This window comes from Idiotropiscis lumnitzeri, chromosome 1 (genome assembly GCF_059441095.1).
Source record: "Idiotropiscis lumnitzeri isolate Australia: NSW breed Sydney's pygmy pipehorse chromosome 1, RoL_Ilum_1.0, whole genome shotgun sequence".
In the NCBI taxonomy this organism is placed as follows: domain Eukaryota; kingdom Metazoa; phylum Chordata; class Actinopteri; order Syngnathiformes; family Syngnathidae; genus Idiotropiscis; species Idiotropiscis lumnitzeri.
In genome coordinates this window covers 33,855,899-33,880,407 of record NC_142391.1, presented here as the reverse complement: position 1 = coordinate 33,880,407, position 24,509 = coordinate 33,855,899, and the positions used below count along the sequence as shown (strand labels likewise).

The window sequence follows — 24,509 nt, the reverse complement described above, 5'->3', positions numbered from 1 at the left end:
AATAAAATGTGGTTCTGTCTGCCCTACAAGGGCTTTTTTTTAATATACATTTTAGGGACACCCTTTTTCTCTTGCTACAAACATTACAACTTAATAGTGTTCTTCACTATACATTTATTGTTTTTCCTTTCCAGTTGTTTTTATAACAAATTCAAAACAGGGTGGAAAATGTTGGACATTTAATTTAGAAACTATTGCCGCATAGCACGAAATGGCACAAATAGAAGTGAAATATCTGTAAAAATGTTTTTCAGGGTCACAAGAGGAAGAAACATAATTGGCTCTGCTGCGTGTTCCTCACAAGTAAAAAGTGGGAGGGGGGACAGACTGCATCAGACATGACCATATCGTGATGAAAACATTAGTGCACATATTAGCCAGGGCAACCGGAAATCAAACACTGATTTTATGTGGCAAAAGTTGAAACCATGTCCCCAGGGGGAAAAAAAATCAGTTGAAAAGTACAAACAAGTATTAAAGAAAATAATTTAAGGAGAATGGTTAGACTCCTACTAAACATTCTCCATGAGGAAAACCAAAATAAACTATTTCCTTTCCCAAGTGTTCTTCCTAAAATTCCTAACAAGACCATAGCGACACAGTCACTTTCTATGAAGAGTCAGAACAGTTGCAATTGTTTGAGCCTGCTGGGAAGGCCAGTCCTTTCATTTGTGCTTCGACAGGCACACGTCTTGTCTAGTGGTTTCCTTTCCACCTCCTCATCTCACTAAAGAGCACGTGGCCTCTTGGGGTTGATCTGCTTGCTGGCCTTCTCCTCCTCTTGGAGTGCACATCGAAATGACTTCACTTTATCTGTACCAAACAAAGCAAGATAAGAGATCAGTGTTGAGGGATTTGATGGAACTGCCTTGGCGGTGTTCCTGGTACGATGTGCTGCTTCGGGCAAACCTCGGAGCTCAGTGAGGATGTCTATCTTCTGGTCCAGGATCTTTTCCAGCTGAGTGGCATAAGATTCCACATCGTAGTCTACCTCCTCTTCTGTCATCTTCAGGAGCTCCTTCTCATCCTCCAGCCACCTGATGGACTCCTGGAAATGGGAACAAAAGTGTTACAAGTAGTGGAGGACAATCTTCAAGTGCATTGGGACTATTTGACTTTCTTGTATGGTCTGACCTGGAAAACAGCTCGGTGGTCTTCTAGGACCTGCTCTTCCATTTCGACCAACTGAGAGACAGCCTCGTGGAAGGAGAAGAGCTGAGGAGACACTTCCTCCTCCTGAGAGACAAGGCAAAAAAAATTGAAGCGCTGCATTTGGATTCACATTAATAATAATAATAATATTCCCTTTATTAGTCCCACAATGGGGAAATTCGAGATTCGAACCCAGGCCTCCTGGGGAGACTGGGTCCTGAACGCGGCGCCTTAGACCACTCGGCCATCCTGGCAGCCATTACTACACAAAGATAAACTTGACAGGCAAAATACAACAAATATAAATATATTTAAAAAAAATATGGGGTAATTATTGGCACAAAGGCTGAAGAGGAGACAGGCTTTGGCAAAATCATATTTTCGTCTTGTCTGTTTGTGAACTAAAATGTCCATCAATTTTTGGCCCAGTCTTTATTTTGTGAATTGCATTTTCGTCCACAATTTAGTCCCAGTTATTATTAGTGGGAGGTTTTACTCCACTCAAGTTTTCGTCCGGTGAAAAATGTGCGATGAAAATATTTTTGCGTATTTGTTAACAAAATTACAGTTTATTGGACCATCTCATTAGATAAGACATTGCGTTCTTCATGTCGTGACTGATAGTTTGGTGTACACCAGTGGTCTTCAAACCTGTTCCCTGAGGTCCGCTGTCCTGTATATAAGGAATGTATTGAAAAATCAATATATACAAAGATGCTAATTTCCAGTTTCCGTTTGTTTTTGTGGTTTGTAATGGTGTCTCATACTGAGAGATGATTTTCAGTAATTTAATAATAACGGAACACGAGAATTTGAAACACCTTATGCAATTTTATGACATTTACCTATAGTATTTTGGTTGCTCATCCGTGTATTCATATAATTTGGGTGTACATTGTGTGGCTATCTGAACATGTCACATATTTACCGTATCTTCCAGACTACAAGGCACACCTGCATATAAGACGCAAAAACTCTTTTTGAAGGGAAAAAAAAAAAAGCCACACCAGGCCATAAGCCAGTTTTCTATGTTGAAAAAATTTGTTGTCTACTGCACGTACAGAACAATTTTGTACTGTGAATGCACTTAAAGATACGTACAGACCCAAGAGAAAAAAAATAGCCCCATTTTTCTCAACTATAGAGGCGCCCCTACCGGCGAAAGAAAAATCCACAGAAAAGCCGCACCGCCGTATTAGCCGCATGGTTCAAAATCCTCGGAAAAAAGTAGCGGCTTATAGTCCGGAAAATACAGTACTTGTGCTACAACACAAGCATATTCAGTTGGTAAATGCAGTGTTTCCCAATATTTATTTTTCAAGGCAGCCAATTTATATCAGAAAAATCCCACAGCACACCACTGAACAAAAAGATCCCAGAAAGTAGGAATACTGAAAGAATTAATAAGCCCGTCACACTTTACACACAACTTGACTAACTCAGTGTGATATCTGTTATTTTATTATATATTATATTATCCGTCATTAAACGTTGCCGGCGGAGAAACTATAGCTCGCCAAAGATACATTTGCAATTAGGTCTAAGATATATCTCATGGGAAGCCGAAGATTGAAGGGCAAACAACCACAAAGTACTTACATTCTGCTCACAGAGCAGCTTGAGGTCATCTCTCTGTGGCGAACTGTTCTGCCATTCCTCATCTAAGAACTCCAGCTGGTTGACGGCATGGATGTTGGCACGGCCTCCCTCCATCACCTGGTTGTGGTCCACAGTAAGTTCCTTCACCCTGAATACATAAGGAACATTGACTTTGTCAGGATCGATTACTAATCAGATCCTCTTAAAGAAGCTTGTGGCTGTTAGATGCGAGGAGGTTTGGCTTGCACAGGATGGCGATGACATGGAAGCAGTGACAACATGCATGGAAAGGGATGGTTTGTGCAAATGTCACTCTCAATCTTGCTGTGTGCTTCGCCCTCCTAAGAAGCGGTTTACCCATACATTTCCATTGAGGTGCGGTCCATTTATCCGTGACTGCAACATATACCAAATATAACTTCCAGGTTCACTATCATGTCATGTAGGGCCAACAAGGGTGATGTAAGGACGGTACTTGAAGGAGGACAAAAAAAAGACGTCGCCATTGTAGGCCAAAAAAAAATGGATTGTGCAAATCAAAATAGGTGAAGAGAAACTGTGAGTCACATGAAGAGGAAAGAAAAAGGCTAAAAAACGGTGGATGTAACCAGCAGAAAAGTGCCAATGCTAAAATTAACCCATGTATGAAAATCGTCTGTAATACACTAACTGCATGGCCACGTCATTAGGTACACTTGCACAATGGGATCCAATACACGCGTTGTAGCTCAGTAGGCGGCAGAATCTCCATCACTGTCATACAAATGTTCGTTTGTCTTTTTTATTTTATTACTAACACTAAATCAATTGAATAATTATTTAATGAATACAAAAAGGACCAATTTTAGGGAGGCAGCTAAATGAATGCAACAGGTTACCTACCAACTCTTGATTTGACAGGTCAACACATTTTTACAAAATGTATAACTCAGAAATGCAAGTAAACTTTTCTCCAAGCATTTATTTTGCACTGATTCTGAATCTGCCCTTGTTTTTTCCAGCACATCAGATTTCTTAATATGTAATAAAATAATTAGTAATATTTATGAATTAAGGGTTAGTAGGTTCAGCAACAGGTGAATTTTCCGAAACATCATAAAATATGTATTGTATGTATTTGTAAGGCAAACTTTGAAAATATCTCCAAAATCTGATGCGCTTTTGGCCAGTGTTCTATAACATCTAAAAAAAAATCGATTGGATAGTATGTGGCCTGCAGGCAGGCCAAACGTTTCTCAGCCCTGACGTAGACAATCTGCTGATCACTGATTTGGGTTTTAAAAGGTATTGAAATGGAACAAAACAAGAGCGGTACTATGAAAGCATTCAAGGCTGAACTGTATTTGTCCCCCCCATTTACTTTTACTTAATAGCCAAACTACATCAACCTGCCGCGATGGCTAAGACAGTGATAATTCTAAAATTGTACTTTGATTTTTGATCCAAATCTTATATTTCATCTCACTGTGCCAGTGCAACCACCTTATTAAAGCACGTGCGTTTGTGTTTGTGTAAGTGCAAGCTCTTGACCTGCCGGGGGGAGTAGCAGCAAAGTCATCGTACTCAAAGGTATTGGTCGGAGAGTGCTCAGGGCGACTCCCCTGACCAACCTGAGAGAAGGGGATGTCTGACGGACTAATCCCAAACTCCTTCACTCTACGCCAGGGCGTAGAGGGGCAGCATGGGAAAGGTGGGAACGGGAGAGGCAAGAAGAATAAAGGGAGAGAGAGTCAGACAATAGTAGGAAGCAATTTCACCTTAATCATGAGTAAAAGCTCAGCTACTATAAATCTATGTAGAAGCAACTTGGGATAGGATGCTGTCTCATATGACAACAATAAACAGTAAAAGATGAGCACCTGTTGGCATAGCGGAGTGTGTTGAGAGTATTCTCGCAGGATGTCATGCCAGGTGAGATTGTTGCAATCTGCCCAAACAAAGAAAATACTTCATCCAAATGTCGGCTCGGTGAAGATACATGAACACATCACTATAAAGCGGTCATGAACTCACCATGCACGTACGGGAATTTTCACCAATGAAGGAGTCTCGCAGGACCTGGGTGAGTTTACTAGCTCGGAATGGAGTGTGTGGCTTGTTGCGACCGAGAGCTCTGATGCACTCCTGGAATAAGAGAGGGAGGGAACACGTACTTTTTAAAACAGGCTCATTCTGGAACTGCAAATAGAAGACGTATATTCCACAGTTGAAACAACCACAACCTGTATGAATCTAGAATTCACATGTCTTGTCTTATCGTGACAGTTCAAGTATTCAGTCACAACACTTAATGAGGCACTGGCATAAAACGGAATTATAGCCACTTGAGTTCCCGCAAACCTTCAGGGCCAGCAGGCTTTTGTTGATCTCCGCACCCTCTAGGCGAGTCTGGCGGTCAGCACTTGAAGTGTCAGCACCCCTCTCATTCCCGGCCAGGTCGATGAGGGAGAACTTGCCGTGCAGCTTGCCCTTCCTCCTGAGAATGATCTGGAACACGGCGTGGCTGCGAGACGAGTGGGCATTGGCTGACGTCTGCCCCGATGTCCTAGGGAAAAGAAAACAAGGATTGTCATTATGAACAAAATAATAGCCTGTAAGTGTACGGTTTCAACTTTGAATGCAGTGCACCTGCAGCTGTTGCCCACTTCTATGAGTTTCAGGACATCATCTGTACACTTGACCTCCTTCTCCTGAAGCCCCACAACCTGCACTTGCTGTTTTCGGTCCTCCAGCACCCGCAGCTTAGTTTTGCGATTCAGCAGGTCAAACACCTTACAAAACATACACAGTGAAGTGGACAGAGATTAGCTTGGGAAAAAAAAAAAGATATAAAACAGCGGATTTGTTGTTTCTTACCTTTCCACTGTATATTTCAAAAAAGGTTGCATACACTTGCAGCTCTAATTTCTTGTAATTGGGTTTCTTCAACATGAGAAATACATCCCAAGCTGGACATAAATAAAAATGTTGAAAGCCACAAAGTACCTGCCTTTTACACATTGGACCTATTTTGTACATACAGCCTTTGACTTACCAGCCAATGCATAAATTCCTTTTGAGCAGTCTTGGTTCTTCCCAGAAAAATCTCCACCCATTGTCTAAAATACACACACATTTTAGAAACTGAAAAATGTCACTGACTTTAATCTGTAGACTACATTAAAAGATACTCACATGAGTTTTACCACTACCCGTTTGGCCATAGGCAAAGCACGTGGCCATGCCCCTCTCAAATATGGTCTCCACTAATGGTCTGGCAGTGAACCTTCAGAGAGCATCATACAAGACAAATTAATTCGGCACACATACTTCTTAAAGAAGAAATTTGTTTATGAAACAGATCTTCAGGAAATGCAGGAGCAGGACAAGCAGCAGGAGATGAAACCAACCTGTATACCATCTCGTTGGTGGTGGCATCGTCAAAAGCGTAGTCGAAGCGGAAGGTTTGGTTCTCTAGGAAGCGAGTCAGGTCGACCTTCTGTTTGGGTTCGTGTACCATTACCACATCCTTACTGGGAATAGTAATCACGTCTAAATCCTTCATGGTGAGTTCTGAAACAAAAGCCCCACGAAGACTTAGTGGCCCAGTCACCTTAGTGTACATGCATCCGATTTGAGACGGCATACCTTTTCTATTCAGCGGACGTTTCCTCACACAAACACATATTCGATGTTCTTCAATCTGAGTGGCGCCACATTAAACGTTACATTGATGAGAGGGGTGTCATTACTGTACATCCTTCAGTCAAAAGCAATGCTTTTTTCTCACCAGATCTGCTGTGGTCAGAGGTCGGTAGTCTAGACTTGCACGGAAATCTCTAATCATGCACATGATCTCATAATTAGGAATGGTTGTGTCCACCTCCTGCAAGACCATTTGGAGAGACAAAATGAGGTGATGTCTTATGCCACAAAGTGCTTCTTTAAATAAGTTTGCAGGCATCAATATACCTGAGCCCTCTTTTCCCGCAGCTCCTGTTGCTGAAGCCGACGCTTCTCTCTTTTCTCCTGCAGCTTCTCCACCTCCTTCACACAGTTTGACTTCCTCCTAGCTGCCACAGGAGGAACAAGAACATTTAAATTCCCCGTGACATACTCGCATTTGTCAAGCAGCGTTTTCTCTCAAGGTCCATTAATGCATACTTGGATATGGGTAGGTAGGGTAGGGAGGTTATGTCTTTTTGTGTTTTGCGTTGACATTAAGGGGCTTGTGGCAAAGAGGTCATGTTGTTTTACTGACAACTGAGATTTCCGAGTTCACAAACGCAACACATGGCACCATGTGCTCTTGCTGTTCGATGTCTGCTTTCTGTGATCCTTCAATAAGATCTAAACGGAGACATCTTTACATGCATTTTCCTTAGAAACAATTCTCAAAATTTACATATTTAGTTCTGCCCGCAAGCACCACACAAAAGCAGTGTTGCTTTGCATGGCCCAGCGGTAACTTGAGGACTGCATTTTGTTCAGAGATGATGTTCTCAAGATGTACAGCTAATATGGTACAGTATTTGAATTTGGCTTTGCAAAATATGCAAATTATTTTTGAAGTAAATAAAACGGAGTTACCTGAGTTCAAATATTTAACTGCATAAAAAAAATTTGAATTAATCTCGAGTTGACGCTTCACGCTTCATTTTGACAGCCCTAATGTATAATATAAACTACATAATCGTTTTTTTACGACTATGCCAATTTTGTAATCCTCTAAAATCCTATTATACAAATTAATTCAGGTACGTTACAATTGATTATTATGACATTTCTTACTAAAATGCTAAACATTGCTCTCGATATAATTGTGTGTTGCCGTAATACTCTCTCAAACGACCGGAGACAAATTCCTTGAGTCTTCTTACATGCACGGCGAATAAAGATTCCTCAGATCACACTGCTCATTCTCACTCTATTTGTTCTTCTTCGTGTCATTAAGGTTACTAAACAATAGACGAGTCATTTTAAACAAGTTAGTCAAGTGTGAGTAACAGCCCGTCCTGACAACTTCAAGAGGTGAAATTAAAGCAAAGGCTGCAATGCGCCACCTTGCCGCTCCAAAGAAAGTACTGTAAAAGAGTCGTGGCCTCCTGCTAGTTCCCAAGAAGACAGACCATCAGGGCAGAGGGATGAATAATCTCCTCTAATCTAGGAGGAATTAATGAGCTAGGTCAGCACCAAAACAAAGAAGTAAAAACTGGGAGTCAGCACCATCCCTTGTGACCTATTAAGAGGCTGTCAGTGAGGCAGTAGGCGGCTGGAGAGGGAGCCGTCCGCAAGGTGAACAACACCAAACTCGAGAAAAAGCGTATATTTTGGGGGGGGAATCTTGTGCCTTAGAAGAGTAACATTCGGTGCCAGAAGCTTTTCCCCATGTGCGTAGAGGGAGCCAAAAGGACCGCTCAGTGAAGTAGCAAAACACTTTAAAGTGTGTGTAAATCCTCTCTGCAGGGTGGTTTGTATCTGAGCTACATCACCAACACACCAGTGACATCACAGCTCTGAATAGTACCTGGCAGACATTTTGGGTGTTTGTACACGACTGTACTTTAAAGGCAAGAGGACTGTCAGATTCTATTGGGAACTATGATACAACAAAAAAAAAAAGCACGGAGGGCAAAAAAAAATTGGTGATACATACAAAGTTGTCCAATCTCCTTTCTGGTTAGCGGGTGATGTAAAGACTCTGTAATAAATGTGGTCAACAAATAAAATAGATTCAAACTGAAAAATTGTGGTCAATAAACATAAATTGTGTCAAGGGGACAGTTTTTGACATAAAAAAGACAGGTCAAAATAAAAGCATTAGTGAAGTTTTATGATTTAAATGAGCGGACTAAAAAGTAACACCTGCAATCCGTACAAGGTAACGAGCAAGATGTGAATTTCTACGTTACCATTCTGCAGCTGCTGCTGTGTGGGCGCCTGGGGGGGCTGAGCCTGCTGTGTTGGAGGGGGCAGCGCCGATTCAGCGTGTTGAGACTGATGGGGTCGGGCCTGAATCGGAATTACTGCATATTGACAAAAACAAAGATCAAACTGGATGACGACACTTCTTTTTTCCCTTATTTGTTCAGCCAAAATTTAATGATGTTTTGATTGCGTTTTTGTTACGACTCGAAAAGTTGAGAATGGACATGATTGAAATTGGGTGAGTAACTGCAATACACCAGCGGATGAATTGATCCAGAATTACGCATCTGACGGAAGTTTTACTTTCTCATTACAAAAGTTGATTGAGTCACTTTCTTTTTATACCAAAAAGTAAAAAAAACATGTTGTGGTGTTCTTCCAGTTTAGTTTTATAATTGAGATTCTAGAAGGTCACCAATATGTAGTTATTGGTGCCTGTATCGTGGTGTTAATCATTTAGTGCCTATATTTGAGAAAAGCAAAATATCAAATTCACTTGATCAACTCAAAACTAGAAAATAGCTGTTGTTTGTCTCATAAAAGCCTTGACAGTTTTCCCCGTGAAGACCCTCAGAAACAAACCTCTACTGTCCCTGGATGGAGTGTCAATCTTTGAAGGTGCTATCGTCCCACGGTTCTGCAATAAGAAGCCAAACTTAGTCGGTGAAATGATTAAGTCTGATCTACATTTCGCTTTTATCCTCTTCTGTATTCCTAGTTTACTACCTTAATTACATACATACTTAAATAGTTCAACGCTTGTGAAACAAGATTAGTGCTGATTAGAACACAGGTCTCGTTTAATCACATCAGTCTTAATGACTTTGACAATTTAACAAAATGCTTTGTCAAGCAGCGCATATTTTGTTCAAATGAGACAACGTGCACGAAAGAGAACATTATCCCGATGTTTTTGATCGGATGCGAGATTAAAAATTGTTCATGCAATAAAGTGTGATTTGTGTGTAAAAAGCAACAATAATATAAATGTGAAATGTGACACACAGTACATACTAATTTGCAGAATCTCAACAGACCTTAATCTATACAGTAAATCTTGACAATCAGACCTCTTAATTAAAACCCATTACAACTAGGCCTCAAACGTAGTCACTAAGACAAAAAGTATGTTCTCCCATTAGGCTTTCTTAAATGTTTTCATAAGCAGGGTTAAGTAATACCAGCATACATACTCACCTTTGCTATTTTATTAACTTTCACACCCGTAGTTGGTGGAGGAGTCTCTGGACTCCGGACAATCTCTTCGTCTGGACCCACATCTGGGTTAAGTGTAAATATACTCTCCAAATCAATCTGTCCGGTAACAAAGGACAATTACGAGTCAGTTACGAGCACACCAATGTTTTAAAAAGCCAGACTTGGCTCTCCAATAAGTGTGGCGTCTGGATTGAGTTCATGCAAGTTTGGTTGCGTAATCCTCAAAACTCTTGACATCTCATGAATTATTCAGCTCTTTAAAAACAAGGCCGGTGCCGCGGCTGTTACCTTGAGCAGTAATAAAAGGTGGTTCACCTCTTTCCCTTTTGTGTCTCCATTCTCTTTCCACTCCACCGTGATGCTCTCATTGTCCTCGTTCAGGGACGTCACCATCGCCTCATGTATGCGTCCTGTCCAAGAGTTACAAATGCGAATGTCATGAAATGGCACAAATGAATACAGTTTAAAATATTTCTTTAAATCAACTATTTTAATAACAAACAACCACATGTGATGATATTCCCAATGTGATGAAGCGTGTGTATAAATGTGCATAGTAAATATTGGCATATATATGTAGCTCAAGATAAAATAGAGTACTACAGTTTACTATGGGTCTACTTTTTCCAGTGCTCCCTTGCATAAAAATTACAATTCAAGGACGGCACAACACTGCTGAACAAGAAACCAACATTAAGCGCAAGATTTGTTCTGTGAATTTTTTTTTTTTAGAATAGTCAACACATTAAATGACAATTTAACCAAAGGCTTACTCTCACTTGCTCTGTCAACTTTTGCTGAGCCCACCTCATGCAAGTTGAGTACGTTAGAGTTCTGAGATCACTCTGATGTGGGCCAAAAAGAATAATTGTGTCTGGCAAGAGTTAAATAACTCACTTAAAAAAAGTCAAATAAAATCTATGCCTCCCATTTGCTGATGCACACACATTCAACACCAGAGTCACAGATTACAGTAGAATGAGAATGGTGACTCCAAGTGGAGAAAAAAATACAACTGACCTCACATGCAACTATTTTATTGCTATTGTTCCATAATACAAAATATCTTTATCCAAAACGCACCTTACTCCAGGGTGTGACTGTACTCAAAATCCATACACAAAAGACAAAAACTATCATGGTGCAGTTGCTCCCCTTTGTGAGCACGCCCTAAATCTTCTTTCAAATGAAAAAATAAATAAATGAAGGGGTTTATCTAGGTGTAAATGAAGTATTAGTGAGTTTAATCTGTACAGTTGAGAAGTTACTCAACTGGTTAGACCAGTGGTGTCAATCACAGAGGGGGGCAAAATTCAATGCATTTTCCGTCGCCGTCCAGATAAACATTTGCCTGGCAAACTAATTTAAAACTAAACACAAATTGACCTTTTGTGAATCAAAACTGACAGTCTCGACTGTTACTCCAAAATGAATCACTTTAAAATAATGAACATGTTTTCACTGCATGATACATCAAAGTTACACCAATTCAAAATATGAACATGTGACACCTTGACTTGTAATGTTAGGGAAATTAATAAGACTGCTGAAAAGTGAAATCCACGTGGGCAAGATGTGGCCCGCGGCCTAGGGGTGGCACACGTGAGACTATACTGTCCCGTATCGATTACACGCACAAGCAAAAATGTTGACACCTATGTGTAGCACCAATAACTACAGCTGCTCTTTCTTCAATGAACTTTGGCATGCATTTTCAACGTCTTTGTAATTCCGCTGACAGCATTCTTTTAAAGTCGGTCTTCCCGAGATTCATTTCATAATGGGGGGAAGGTAAAGTGACTTCTCCCAAAATTCCGCTGCAGGTGTATCTGTCGCTCTGTCATCAGTGCTCATAAAGTCCTGTGAACCCCTCATGCTGGACCACTTGAGCAACATCTCATGACTCCTGCTAACCCTCTACAGATTGGTGGACGACACTAATCAGCGTGGGCTTGAAATTCATCCTGAAAGACAGCAACACCAAAGGGACCTACGTAAGGATTCTGTTGATGAACTTTAACTCAGCATTCAACACCATCAACCCTGAATTCCTCTTTTGCAAATTCTTCCAGCTCAGTGCCACGACTGCATTTGCCAGTGGATTCACAGCTACCAGACAGGCAGGACACAGCCGTGGAGAGAGAAACCGCAACTATCCAACACTATCCAACAATGCAGACTAAAACCAACAAACATTCCATTGTCTTCTTTCCTATTCCCATTAACTTCTTAATCAGCTGATTTTACTGGTCACCTTAAATTGCTTGACAACTCTCGGCATCTACGCCTTACCCCCAATAAAAATGATTCTTGGTGGAATTCATTTTCCCTCAAAGGCACAATCAATTCCAAACAATGAACATAATTCTAAAAAAAAACAATTACATGAGCAATCATCAGTGAAAACGGTAAGCCACTCAACAGAACTTCTGTTCACAGCTGAAAATGCATGAGTCAGTTTCAGATAATAAACCTGTTAAGGTTACTTTTTACTTGCACCCCGAATAGAATGAGAATCAACTTCAAATTACGTGGGTGCAGAAAGATTTTGTTTTTAATTAACCAGTCTCAACCTGGGGTTGCCCATCCACCCATTGATTTTGTATCATGATCTGGGTCTTGGGTGAGCTGGAGTCTATCCCATCTGATATATAGACATACTATACAGACAGACAACCATTGATACTCCTTCCTATCAACGGGCAAATTATAGCCATCAGTTATTTTAACTTTTTTTTAACATGGGAGAAAGATGGATCATGTAGAGAAAACCTATGCTGCAAAGGAAGAAATTAATTAAAGGCCACAGACCATATGGCACTGTTTTGCCCCCGAGTTTCACCTGAATCTTAATTATTAATTTTACCAAGACATTTTGGACAATTGTGTTTGCATGACTGCATAAAGAAAAACAAGACGGAGCTTGCCAGGTTTTATTTAAAACAACTTTAAATTTGAAATGAACCTCATTAAACACCTTTGGGATTAACTGGACTAGCGACTGCACACCAACCTTTCAGATCAAACATCATTCTCAAATGTTTTGCTGGATGGATTAATGAACAGGCATACAATAAAAGTCATCCCAGAAAAGTGGAAGCTGATGGAGAGAAGGAAACCAACTTTCTCCAGTCCAAGAGCTTATATGCGGATCTTAAATAAACCACTACTGTACTTTTATTCATTTATACCGCCATGAGCTGCATTGCTAAATCACACGCTGGCTTCTTCATTCACAGTAGCTAGTCTGAAATAACCCATTGTGTCCACTGTGTCCTACTTCAATACTAAAACCAGACTGATACTTCCCAGTGGTTGAAGGGGCTCAAAGTAACGAGTGTATATAACGCTGATAAGACAGAGGAACAAACAAAAGGCTCGTCATTAACAGCCTAAGTGTCAATCGATGGTACAAGGTCAAAATATTGAATAAATGCGTTATATTCACCAACATGTTTCGTTTGTGAGCTATTATAAGATGTATTGTTCTTCTTAAGAAGAAATGTGCAGTTTAAAAAAAAGCATAAGGGTTGGTGTCAGAATTAAGGATGCTGCCTGCCTACAACAGATGGGGTGGTGGCCTGAATCTGGCGAGAATCTACACAAGTCTCACCATTACCCCCCTGCTGGGAGGGAAATCCCTGCTCTGGATGCAAAATCAGCCAACCGAGAACTGTGCCGGCTGAAACGCTTTGCTCCTTGTGCACCAGTACCGTTTGCGAGAACGTCAGTGCCAACAGTTGTGCTACCAATTGAGATCATTGTGCTGACACTTTTTCCTAAACATCTCTGGGGTGTTTTTTTTTTTCAATCACAGAATGTTACACACACAATGACAATTTCATGCAACAATCCAAAATACGTTTATTATTATATAGAATTAAAACTCAATGTTTTGGGGCTTTCGAAACAGCCCATTTCAGATTTTTGTTGTTTTTAGAATTGCATAGTGCATAAAATGCTCTTATGAGCCAAACTTTACATGGCCACAGCGCTGCAGATGCTCAGCCTGTCATTAAGCAGTACAGCATGAAATGTTTAAGTGACAATAAGGATGATAGAATATTGACCACGATTTTAAAAATGCAATATGACTTTAATACCATTCCACGTTATAACTCTTGATGTTGTGGCCATCACTGGGTTTCCATAGCAACTGACATTTACAAGGTCGAGCTCCCGCCATTATGACTTGAGCCAAGCAACTTGAATAAGAAAAATACATTTTCAAAGGGACGACTTGTTAAAAACTTGACACATCAAAGACATCCCGTTTAGGATCTCCGGTAAGAAGCCGGTGACGTTAGCATTAGCCATTAAGCTAATCCCCTGTTAATGCTGCGTAATGAAGCACTCCACATTTAGGTTGGAAATGTGAGACTTTCTCGATAAAATATTGTTTTTAAAAAATCAGATTTATGGTGGTTGATAAAATGGTGCTATATCCTTAAACCGACTGTTTGTTGCGATTTGGAGAAAATTGAGGACGCCGTCTGAACATCATGTAGGATGAATCAAAATCCCGAATGAATGAGTCTTGCAGGGGAACATGAAGTATTCAATCAGGTTGTCATTTCCCCGCCAGCGAGCGTAAGACGTTGTTCATCAGAGACAACCACAGCTGCATTCAGCAGCACCACAGCAACAAAGCTTCACAAACAACTTGGCTAGACACTGCGACGAAGACAAGAAGAGCAGCAGCTCGCCTCAAACTTACCATCACTACGCTTTATTTCCACAAACGTACCGACGGCGAGCTTCCCAAACGCCACGGCCATTCTACATTCCCCGTACCAATTCTTAAGTAAACGGCTAAAAAGCTATAAGAGAGGTGAGAGAAACAGCCTTTTGCCGAAAGGGAGGGGGGCTAGCGAGGAGTGCGCCTGCAGAAGCTCCAGCTCACAAGCCAGTTCCGGTACGGTGTGGCCCCACTTCCTCTCACAAACCGGAAGTAAACAAATAATCCGTTGTCCCGGTTGGTTCGCGCTTCTCACCGCAAAACGACGGTAAGTGACTGATGTGATTTTTCTAAAGCAGCGACTGTACTTTGTGAAATGACGCCAATGATAGCCTGTTTCATCACTTTGATACACTCATCAGAGCGAGTTACGAATGTTGACAAGCGTCACACGCCGTTTTTATTCTAGTTAGCTTTTATTGTGTGGTTAAAGCCACCCGTCATCATGTTCCGGACCTCTGTTTCTGAATTGACCTAATTCTGTAATGGCCGTGAAAGAGCATTGGTCTGTATCCACAACTTATTTAGTATGCCCAGCTTTGTTAACTAGTTGATGGGGAGAGCCTAATCTGATTCCTTGCTGCAGTTGTGATACCCAAGACATTACCCCCTCCCACTACCACAGTTCACGCTCAAGATGTGCTGCACTTTTTGTGCGTCCCTTTCATGCTGACCTCTCCTTGAATGCCTGCATGTGTGTTATTTGGTTCTATGTATGTGGTGAGCAACACAAAATACAGCCAAGACTAATTTGAACTTCCCCTTGAGGTATTCTAACCAGTACTATAAATACAAATAAATCAAATAAATTAAGGTAAAAATATTAGCACTTTACAATAAGATGCTGTGCATTTGTACACCAGTGCAAAGTGCAACCATGGTTAAAAACATTAAATTGCCACATTTGTGACAATATAGTAATATGTCAATTAATGTCATTTGAATACTTTTGTTATTTACTCTTAATTTCTGTGATTGTGCTTCATCTTCTGTAGACCCATGCTACAATTCTTCAAGCAAGTGAAGATGAAGTGTAAGAAAGAATGCTGTCAACTCCCAAACACAATATTGGATGTCCCATATCTCACCATTGTAAGCCATCTGTTTGTGAAAAGCACCTATGTTATCTTTGTAAATGGGCTTGTATCAAAGGCTCACAGAGATTATCTGCACTCGATATGTTTAGGACTCATATCAGAGCAATTTCGCAGTGATGGTCTTAGATTTAGTACAGACAAGGCGCTACACCAGGGCTAGGGGGTGCTCAAGCTCCGTCAGAAACCCTAGCCTGCCTGAGCAGAGATCTCTTCAGCCACTGAGCTAAGTTGGGTTGAGTTTGTCTGATTTTTTTAGTTCCTCGTTCCCTTGGTCATGCATTTCATGTTTTCCCATTCCATTCCATTGCATTTTGCATTGTATTGCTGGCTTGATCTGAATGAGCCCAATGTTTGAATTTTCAAGGGAAAATGTCAACTTTCGTATTGAGCAAAAGGGTTATTACATGTACTAAACCTAGCCTGTAGCAGCTGAATTGCTTCTCAATATCTTTACAGTATGTCAATACGGAGAGTCAAGGGCAATAGTGACTATTCATTCAAGATTTTTTTCGTAATTGTTTAAGTTAATGCATTTAAAATTAGAGCTCATTCTCACTTGAAGAATCTTGCAGTTCTAGTTGTATTTGTTATTATGATAGGCTACTACTACCACACGGTATTAAGCCTCTAAAGTCCACATCATGAAACAAAACATCAACAGACACTCAATTAACCCTACTCATTACCCTCATAGCTGACCTCCCCCCTCTCCTCTCAGAGGCTCGAGATCCTTCTCGTTCTAGAAGCTACTAGGTTGCTCTGTGGATTCTCCAGCTGTCACCTCACCCGCCTCCCCACCCACCCCAACACACACACACACCACGCCTCCTGCCTCTTGCAACAGGCTTTGCTCGTGAGTTCTCAGCTGTCGGTGCCCTAAATAAACCTTATCAGGAGGAGACCATCTTTGAGAGTGGGTTTGCCAGATATACAAAAAGTATTTTCTTTAATTTAAAGACCTGCAGTGTTATTTTCTGCAACACAAGTAATTCTAAAAGTTCAAGATTATCCTCATAAGTAAAGTTATTTTTTTGTTTTCTCAGGGGAGTTTGTGTCTTGGTCCTCCCACCCCATCCATTATGAATGGGCCACCGTGAGTAGTCCCGCCTCATTGTGACGACAAATATAAATGGGCGTCTCAGTGAAGGCTGTGTCATATGGTGTCAATCTCTGACTGAAGTTCTGGAGTCGGCAATTGGAAGAAATATTGACTTTGAAGAGGAGCAAGGTAAAGGGTTTTGCACATATTTTGTTTGTGTGTATGGAGCGACATTCAAGCATGTTGGGGGGGACACTAGCCTGAGAATACAAGAGGTGTGAATCTCTGTCCATTAGGAAAGCAGCATTTGTTGACTGCTCATGGCACCATGCCCTAAAAAGGCCTGAGGGGTGGCCATTTAAAGTTACAGATAGCATGTGCATGAGATAGTATGTGCTTAGCCGTTTGCTTGCAAAGACCCAGGTCGGCAGATTATAAATGAAGGTGAGAATCAATACATAAAACAAATCCGTTGAATAAATCTATATTTTGTGATTTTTTTGCGCTTATAATATTGGTAACCGACTCTTGTTTTTTTTTCTCTATTTTTTTCTGTTTTCCATGTTTCTAATAGATGGGAGACCCAATCCAGTTGAAAGATGAGGGAAACAAACAATTCCAAGCAGGTGATATCGACAAGGCGATTGAGTGTTACACCAAAGCAATCAGTCTGTGTCAGGACAAGAAGGTGCTGGCTGTTATTCACAGAAACAGATCTGCCTGCTATTTAAAAAAGGTAAATAATTTAGTTGTAAGTGGTCTAGAACTGTTTTAACAGGCGATTAAGAAATCAGTCTTACGATTGTTTTAACGTCTTGCCAGGAAAAGTATTCCAGTGCAGCCTCGGATGCATCCAAAGGTACCAAATAGTAATAAATAGTTTAAAAAAAAAAAGTCTAAAAAAAGAACTTAACCACAAGACATTGAAACTTTGTCCTTTGATTATTATACAGCTATTGATGTTGATGCAGCTGACATCAAAGCCTTGTACAGGCGTTGCCAAGCTCTGGAGAAGCTTGGAAAACTTGACATGGCCTTCAAAGATGTACAGAGATGTGCAACCATTGAACCCAAGAACAAAACTTTCCTGGAGACTCTGCGCAGGCTGGGGGCTGAAATCCAGACCAAGGTCAGCTTTGAATGGAGCAGACCCACACATACCAATACAATCACAATATATACACACCTAAATTGTCAACTAACTATTAGATAAACAGAGTGTAAACTGTTTCACATTTTTATGTTGCCTTTTTGGACTTACATTGTTTTGGGTGTATGTATTATAAATGTAGTACATAAGGTATCCCACAAACCATCAACATCCCTTTATTGAAGGTTAATTTCCAACTGTGTTTTCATTTACAGCTCAAAACAACATTCTCCACAGATTCAAGGGTGCAAAACATGTTTGATATTCTCCTGGATGAAGAAATGGAAAAAGACAAGAAGGAAAAGGTGGATATTTTTTTTTTACTGTTAATTTAAAACAACCCTCATTATAACCTGTTCATTTTCGTGAATCAACACAAGATACTGTCTGTTTATTTTCAATCACACCACATTACACAGACAGTACTTTATTTATTTATTTTTTTTATGTGAAGGCTGCCAACAACCTGATTGTACTATCCAGAGAGGATGCAGGAGCAGAGAGAATCTTCCAGAATAACGGCGTGCCTCTGCTCCTCAACATGATTGAGACAGGAAAACCAGAGATGATCCTCGCTGCTATTCGTACTCTTTCAGGAATGTGCACAGGACACAAAGCTCGGGTGAGAATGAAATATAGAAGAATAGGATTGCTGACACTCTGGACATAAGATCATTTATAGTACATTTCTCTTCTCGTTGCACGCAGGCAATGGCCATTATCAACATGGTGGGCATTGATAAATTGTGCAGCATTATGGCACTTGACAACGAAGAAATTGCTCTGGCAACATGCAATCTCTTCCAATGCATCAACAGCTCCCTCACTGGTGGGGATAAAAGAGAATATGGCAAGGAAGAGTCCTTAGTTTTAGGTGAGACTTGTTATCACAAAAGAGAGTTGGAGGTAGTTGATGTTCTTGATGGCTGCACAATTCAGTTGCCACCTTTAATCAAGAGCATTACTTTTTCGAGTATACAAATTAATGTTTGCATTATATGGTCAATCTTTCTTCACAGATGCCGCTAAAGATCTGAAGACTATTCTCCTGTCTTTGCTGGAGATGGTTGGCAGCAAAAAGGTGTCTGGCCATGGCAGAGATCAGGCGCTGAACCTCCTGAGCAAGAACGTCCCTCGCAAAGAAAAAAAAGAGCCTGACAACTCAAGGACCCTCTTTACTGTTGATCACGGTGAGCCAGGAAAGATCTGACAATCATTCGGATAATTTTTTTTTTTTTTTTAAATGCACCGCCTAATTATGAAATCTATTCACTGTTTTTTTCCGCCCTAGGTCTGAAGAAAATCCTCAAGGTGTGTGGTCAGGTTCCTGAACTTCCCGACCAGTTACCCTTGACTGAAAACACGCAGTTGATTGCCAGCGTACTCCTCAACCGGCTCTATGATGACCTCACGTGTGACCCAGAAAGAAACAACTTCAGGGACATTTGTGATGAATACATAAAGTATGCCCATTAAATCCCTCTCATCAATTCAGAGACCAGCATTTTTTTTTGCCTTTACTGACATTTTCCCCTATTCCACAGATCCAAAATTGACCCTAATGACATGGACAAAACAATTCACGCCATCAACGTGATTTCAGGGCTTCTGCAAGGTCCATTTGAGGTTGGGAACGCCTTAGTCGGAAGGCAAGGCATCATGGAGATGATGGTGGCGCTGTGTGGCTCTGAACGTGAGGTGGACCAGATGGTTGCAGTGGAGGCGCTCATCCATGCCTCGACAAAGATGAGCCGTGCCAGCTTCATCATCACCAATGGTGTGTCACTGCTTAAGGACATCTATAAGAAGACCAAAAACGAGAAGATTAAAATCCGCTCGCTGGTGGTGAGTGCACCTTGGATTGAAGAGTCAAAAACTACACACAGCAGAGAAATACCATTCATAATATAACAATGATGTAGGCATAAAGTTACTTACTTTTATATTTTGTGTTGCAGTCAATAACTTTTGATACTTATTCCCATCTCCTCGACAGGGTCTCTGCAAACTGGGCTCAGCAGGTGGTGATGACTACAGTTTAAGACAGTTTGCTGAGGGCTCCACTGAGAAGTTAGCCAAGCAGTGCAGAAAGTGAGATTCCGCACACATTAAAGTTATGAAAGTTAATTCACTTGCTGTAAAGATCGGTGGAATTCACTTTCTAATCACAGTAACACTATTTTATTATTACATGGACAAAAGTATTAGGACACTCATAAAGGAGATGAAAATTGAATAATTGTGCAGATGGTCTTCTCTAAACTTCTGTTATTGGGAATCTAATTTCTGCCTAAAAGTTTAAACAAAGTACATATCAAATAGTCTGTACATTGGTTATTGTTTTCTTTTCTAGGTGGCTTTGCAATCCCACGATTGATGCCAAAACAAGAAAATGGGCTGTGGAGGGTTTGGCTTACCTAACTAATGATGCTGATGTCAAAGATGACTTTGTTGAGGATGAGCAGGCATTGAAAGCCATGTTTGAATTGGCCAAGGTTGAACATTGACAAATGAAAACTTGATTCTAATGCTTACGTGGTTCGACATTACACATCATTTCCCTTTTTCTATTTTCAGTCTAAAGATAAAACCATCATTTATGCAGTGGCCTGCACATTGGTTAACTGCACCAACACGTATGAGAAGAAAGAGATCATCCCTGAGCTGGTACAGTTGGCAAAGTTCTCAAAACAGCACGTGCCTGAGCAGCACCCCAAGGTACAACACACCCCCTATATGAATTATCAATGCACACACTGCTCACATTATGACTCAAACCTGATTTCAGGACAAGAAGGACTTCATTGAGAAGCGAGTGAAGAGACTTCTCAAGGCTGGAGTCACATCTGCTCTTGCTGTGATGGTCAAAGCAGACAGCTCCATTCTGACAGACCAGACCAAGGAGATGCTCTCAAGGTACGAAATAAAAGAATATTCAGTGCCTATGTGAACTTGGACTAAACTGAATCATGCATGACTGAGGGATTGTATGCATATAAACATTAAACAAAATGAGACAGTGAGTAGTATAGTTCCCTAACAATGGAGTTCAGATGACTTTTAAAAAGAACATGCATTAAGTTAAATAAATATTTCTGTGTACGCTAAATTGTCTGTTATGTGATTTTCTGTCATTTACATTGCACACAGCACTTCAACTCAATTACAATGTTCACATGGATTTTTTTCTCTATAGGTTTCAGCTGCATTTCTTCTGCTTTTAATGTCTTTTCTCTGAAGGGTTTTCTTGGCGTTGTCGGAGGACCCCAAAGATCGGGGTAGCATTGTTGCCCACGGTGGAGGAAAAGTGAGTTTAATTTTTGGGTGGTCAACATATGAAGTTGAGCAATGTGGTGATGCGACCTAGAAACACACACATGCACACTTTTGGATCTGCGCTTAGGCTTTGATCCCTCTGGCTCTGGAAGGGACAGAGGTTGGAAAAGTGAAGGCCTCTCACGCACTCGCCAAAATTGCGTCCATTTCGAACCCAGAGATCGCCTTTCCCGGTGAAAGAGTAAGAAAAAGACTGACACAATGACAATATGTAGACTGGGAATTTGACATCATCTTAAGTTTCCCTTTTGTCTCCCTCCTCAGGTGTATGAGGTGGTGAGACCTTTGATCAACCTTCTTCACACAGACAGAGATGGAATGCAAAATTTCGAAGCTCTTCGAGGCCTCACCAACTTTGCTGGTTTCAGTGAAAAACTAAGGTATTGTTACCCCCGTGGAATATTGATGCACATGATTACAGCTTTTAGGTAACTGTGCCATGTTTTCCTTTTTATATATGGCTTTTGCAGGACAAAGATTGTGAAAGAGAACGCGCTACCCGATATTGAGAGCTATATGTTTGAGGAACATGAGCAGATCAGACAAGCTGCCACTGAATGCATGTGCAACCTTGTTGCATGTAAAGATGTAAGAACACCAGTCGCTAATATCGTCCTAGAGCTGTTGATTTCACATTTTTCATATATGCAGTACAAGATGATTCAAGTTTACTAATGTGTGCCACATCTTTAAATTGTAGGTCCAAGAGCGCTACCTGGAGGATGGAAATGATAAGCTCAAGCTGCTGGTACTACTTTGTGGGGAGGACGATGACAAGCTTCAGATTGCTGCAGCCGGGGCACTGGCTATGCTTACTGCTGCTCAGAAGAAGCTCTGCACCAAGCTGACCCTTGTGGTGCGTATCACAAGCACCTCGATACATGGAAATTAAGCGCGTCACTTTTATAGACAGCGCACGTGTGCTCGACATAAAAACTGGTGCGTCTTGATTTTTTGCCGGACCAAGTCTCGTTTATCGTATTTGGAGTTACTTTTTCAAGGTAACTATGTGGCAAAAAGATGCTGACAGATGGCCCCGATTGGTTAAAGAAACGGCCTTATTGGTTATATAGTTTAAGTTACATAAATTTAGCTTGACATGGTGGCACCTACAAGCTGAAATCTGATAAGACAAAAAATCTGATATACATACACAATTAAGGGCAATGCTAGAACATGAATAGAAGAGGAATAAACAAATCTAATTTCACAGACATAAAAATTTACTTTGGAAATATAGGTCAGTGCTTTTAATATTCTTTAGGTCAGCAGAAACATACATGATCACACTATTGCTGCAGTTCCACTAAAAAAATTCTCTGTCAACAGACCGTCCAATGGCTTGAGATCCTACAGCGGTTGTGTCTTCACAGCAACCCAATGGTCCAGCACCGTGGCCTTGCGACGGTGTACAACATGCTCAACTCGAACGACACTGAGCTGGCCAAGAAACTCATTGAGAGTGAGCTGCTGGAAATCATGTCAGTGATTGGCAAGGCAGCAGACAATCCCAAGAGGCAGGACGTTATCGACGCGGCACGGTCATGTCTGGTCAAAGCTATGGACCTGGGTCTCATCAAACCCTTCTCCACCACTTCTTAATCACTGGACATAAAGACAACAACAGTAATATACATTCTTCCTTTTTTTTTGTTTTTTTTTTTTGGTTTGAATATAGATGTTATCACTGGATGATTGATATCGCTATGGTGATTTTTAAACATTTATCACCTTCATATTCATACTGGAATCTGATTTTCATTTTTAGCTGTTTTATTTTACATTTTGCTCTTTTGTATCAAGGAGAAGTTCAGGACGTGGCTAGAATTTTAACTTATGATTGTATGATCCACCGATAAAAACACTCTGTTCGCGAATACATGGCAATTATATAATCTGTTATATTGTGTTTGAATCATATTCAATTCCATAAACCTCTCATGTGACTACTCATACATGTGAGGATTTTAATCTCTCTCTAATCGCTCTATAAAAACAAACTTTTCCCCTCCTTTTCATTTTCTATATATGTCTATGTTTGTACTATTAGGGGCAGTAATGATGACGGACAGCGGTTGGCGCTTCATACGTCATTATCTACACACTTTTTCATATTACAATGACGTCAGTACAGGGCACTGATAACTGCATCACAAGCAAATGTCTGGTGATTTAACTCAATAGTTCCCTCTAGCGGTAGACAAGGGGTTTACAGCAGTGTTTCTCAATCTCCAGTCACGTTTTACATCAGAGAAATCTCTAACTACACCCCGAAACAAAAATGTTACAAAGAGTATAAATAAATAGAAATGATGATCTCTCGTTTCCTTACAAACTTACTTTAGCTTGGAATTTGGGCCTATAGGGACACAGATACTTATTATATCTTCCATCTAGTGGAGTAGTTTTTTTTTTGCCGTCTCTGGAATGCGTGATGAACAAAGATACACTACATAAAGTGAAATTGGATAATTTCTCGTGGCACACCTCATGATCGCTCGTAGCTCACAATAGCAGGTTGGCGATACCAGTTCTGCAGTCCATACATAAAATAACTTGTTTAGAGGTTGTATTGTGAATACATTTAATGATGCACTTTCAGTTGAATAAAAGAAAGGGCAAAGAAAAGTGAGACACGATAGTGTAACAGCGCGATGGATTGATGGATAAAGCTTTAGATTTAAGTTTAAAGCAGGCAAACCACTGAAGCAACCGAGTACATGTTCGACGTGTTTTCTACCACCAGTGGCTCTCTTGTGGTTCGGTGTTTTAATGTAGAAACGAGTTTGTATAAATGCATACAGTCAACTGAGTTCATTATTCTATGCGCAGTTGTTTCACTCGAAATCTGTGCAGAATCCATCACAGCAGATTATATGAATATAAATATCAGTTCTAGTTCAGTATTTGCAGCACAAATGTAGCTGTTTTCTATAAAATTGCTCATTTGTTCGTTTCCTCCATACTCGAAATTGAATACAGTAGTAACGTTTAAAAAAGTAAAATAAACACATGAACACTCTCCTTTCTTAAATGTTTAATTAATGAATTATATTTTCACTCACTTCCCGTCTTGCATGCCCGTGCTTGTGTGATGTGGTTCCCAATGCAGCGTGCAAACGCAAATTACACATCATAGTGTGAGTGAATATCCCCTTGACGGATGACTATAAATAAAGCAAAATATTGATGTTTTTGTTTACCGCCTTGTGCGCATTTTTGCAAGACCTGGCTAATCTGTTTTCAAAATAAAATGTGGCCTTTGAGCAGTAA

The 24,509-nt window shown here is 40.5% G+C and overlaps 2 protein-coding genes across 14 annotated transcripts; one reads left to right on the top strand and one right to left on the bottom strand.

The window, feature by feature from the left end:
- Window positions 1–94: 94 nt before the first annotated feature.
- Window positions 95–14,829, bottom strand: LOC148344328 (kinesin-like protein KIF2A). 6 transcript variants are annotated; one of them, XM_088296682.1, is made up of 22 exons: window positions 14,594–14,827; window positions 10,165–10,286; window positions 9,856–9,972; window positions 9,241–9,295; window positions 8,643–8,756; window positions 8,387–8,431; window positions 6,703–6,803; window positions 6,521–6,616; window positions 6,379–6,433; window positions 6,141–6,303; window positions 5,926–6,016; window positions 5,786–5,849; window positions 5,608–5,699; window positions 5,380–5,522; window positions 5,092–5,296; window positions 4,765–4,875; window positions 4,611–4,678; window positions 4,282–4,407; window positions 2,752–2,899; window positions 1,135–1,236; window positions 910–1,048; window positions 95–813 (listed from the first exon to the last, which is right to left on the bottom strand). In XM_088296682.1, exons 1-22 carry the CDS (start codon window positions 14,652–14,654, stop codon window positions 728–730), a joined length of 2,304 nt encoding a protein of 767 aa, XP_088152808.1. In that variant the 5' UTR covers window positions 14,655–14,827; the 3' UTR covers window positions 95–727. The 6 variants fall into 6 exon arrangements, with proteins under 6 accessions (XP_088152808.1, XP_088152817.1, XP_088152797.1 ...); XM_088296691.1 differs by having other exon boundaries at window positions 10,192–10,286; window positions 14,594–14,825; XM_088296671.1 differs by having other exon boundaries at window positions 95–1,048; window positions 10,192–10,286; window positions 14,594–14,829.
- On the top strand, window positions 14,798–24,509 carry unc45b (unc-45 myosin chaperone B). 8 transcript variants are annotated; one of them, XM_088296601.1, is made up of 23 exons: window positions 14,798–14,882; window positions 15,610–15,706; window positions 16,755–16,804; window positions 16,892–16,939; window positions 17,325–17,486; window positions 17,573–17,609; window positions 17,704–17,879; window positions 18,116–18,205; window positions 18,355–18,522; window positions 18,609–18,774; window positions 18,920–19,090; window positions 19,192–19,363; window positions 19,445–19,745; window positions 19,897–19,991; window positions 20,254–20,395; window positions 20,478–20,618; window positions 20,689–20,816; window positions 21,141–21,207; window positions 21,304–21,417; window positions 21,501–21,616; window positions 21,707–21,824; window positions 21,937–22,092; window positions 22,566–24,509. In XM_088296601.1, exons 2-23 carry the CDS (start codon window positions 15,658–15,660, stop codon window positions 22,836–22,838), a joined length of 2,940 nt encoding a protein of 979 aa, XP_088152727.1. In that variant the 5' UTR covers window positions 14,798–14,882; window positions 15,610–15,657; the 3' UTR covers window positions 22,839–24,509. The 8 variants fall into 8 exon arrangements, with proteins under 8 accessions (XP_088152727.1, XP_088152770.1, XP_088152745.1 ...); XM_088296644.1 differs by having other exon boundaries at window positions 14,843–14,882; window positions 15,610–15,647; window positions 16,755–16,939; XM_088296619.1 differs by lacking the exon at window positions 16,892–16,939 and having other exon boundaries at window positions 14,845–14,882; window positions 15,610–15,647.

Excerpts from the sequence above, each read along its gene's own strand:
- unc45b (XM_088296601.1), top strand. The coding sequence starts at position 15,658 with ATGCTGTCAACTCCCAAACACAATATTGGATGTCCCATATCTCACCAT. Across the intron at positions 16,805-16,891 it reads TCCATTATGAATGGGCCACC|TTCTGGAGTCGGCAATTGGA; the intron begins GTGAGTAGTCCC and ends CTCTGACTGAAG. Across the intron at positions 19,746-19,896 it reads TTAAAATCCGCTCGCTGGTG|GGTCTCTGCAAACTGGGCTC; the intron begins GTGAGTGCACCT and ends TCTCCTCGACAG.
- LOC148344328 (XM_088296671.1), bottom strand. The coding sequence starts at position 14,654 with ATGGCCGTGGCGTTTGGGAAGCTCGCCGTCGGTACGTTTGTGGAAATA. Across the intron at positions 10,287-14,593 it reads GGAAATAAAGCGTAGTGATG|GACGCATACATGAGGCGATG; the intron begins GTAAGTTTGAGG and ends ACTCTTGGACAG. Across the intron at positions 6,017-6,140 it reads ACCAACGAGATGGTATACAG|GTTCACTGCCAGACCATTAG; the intron begins GTTGGTTTCATC and ends TGCTCTCTGAAG.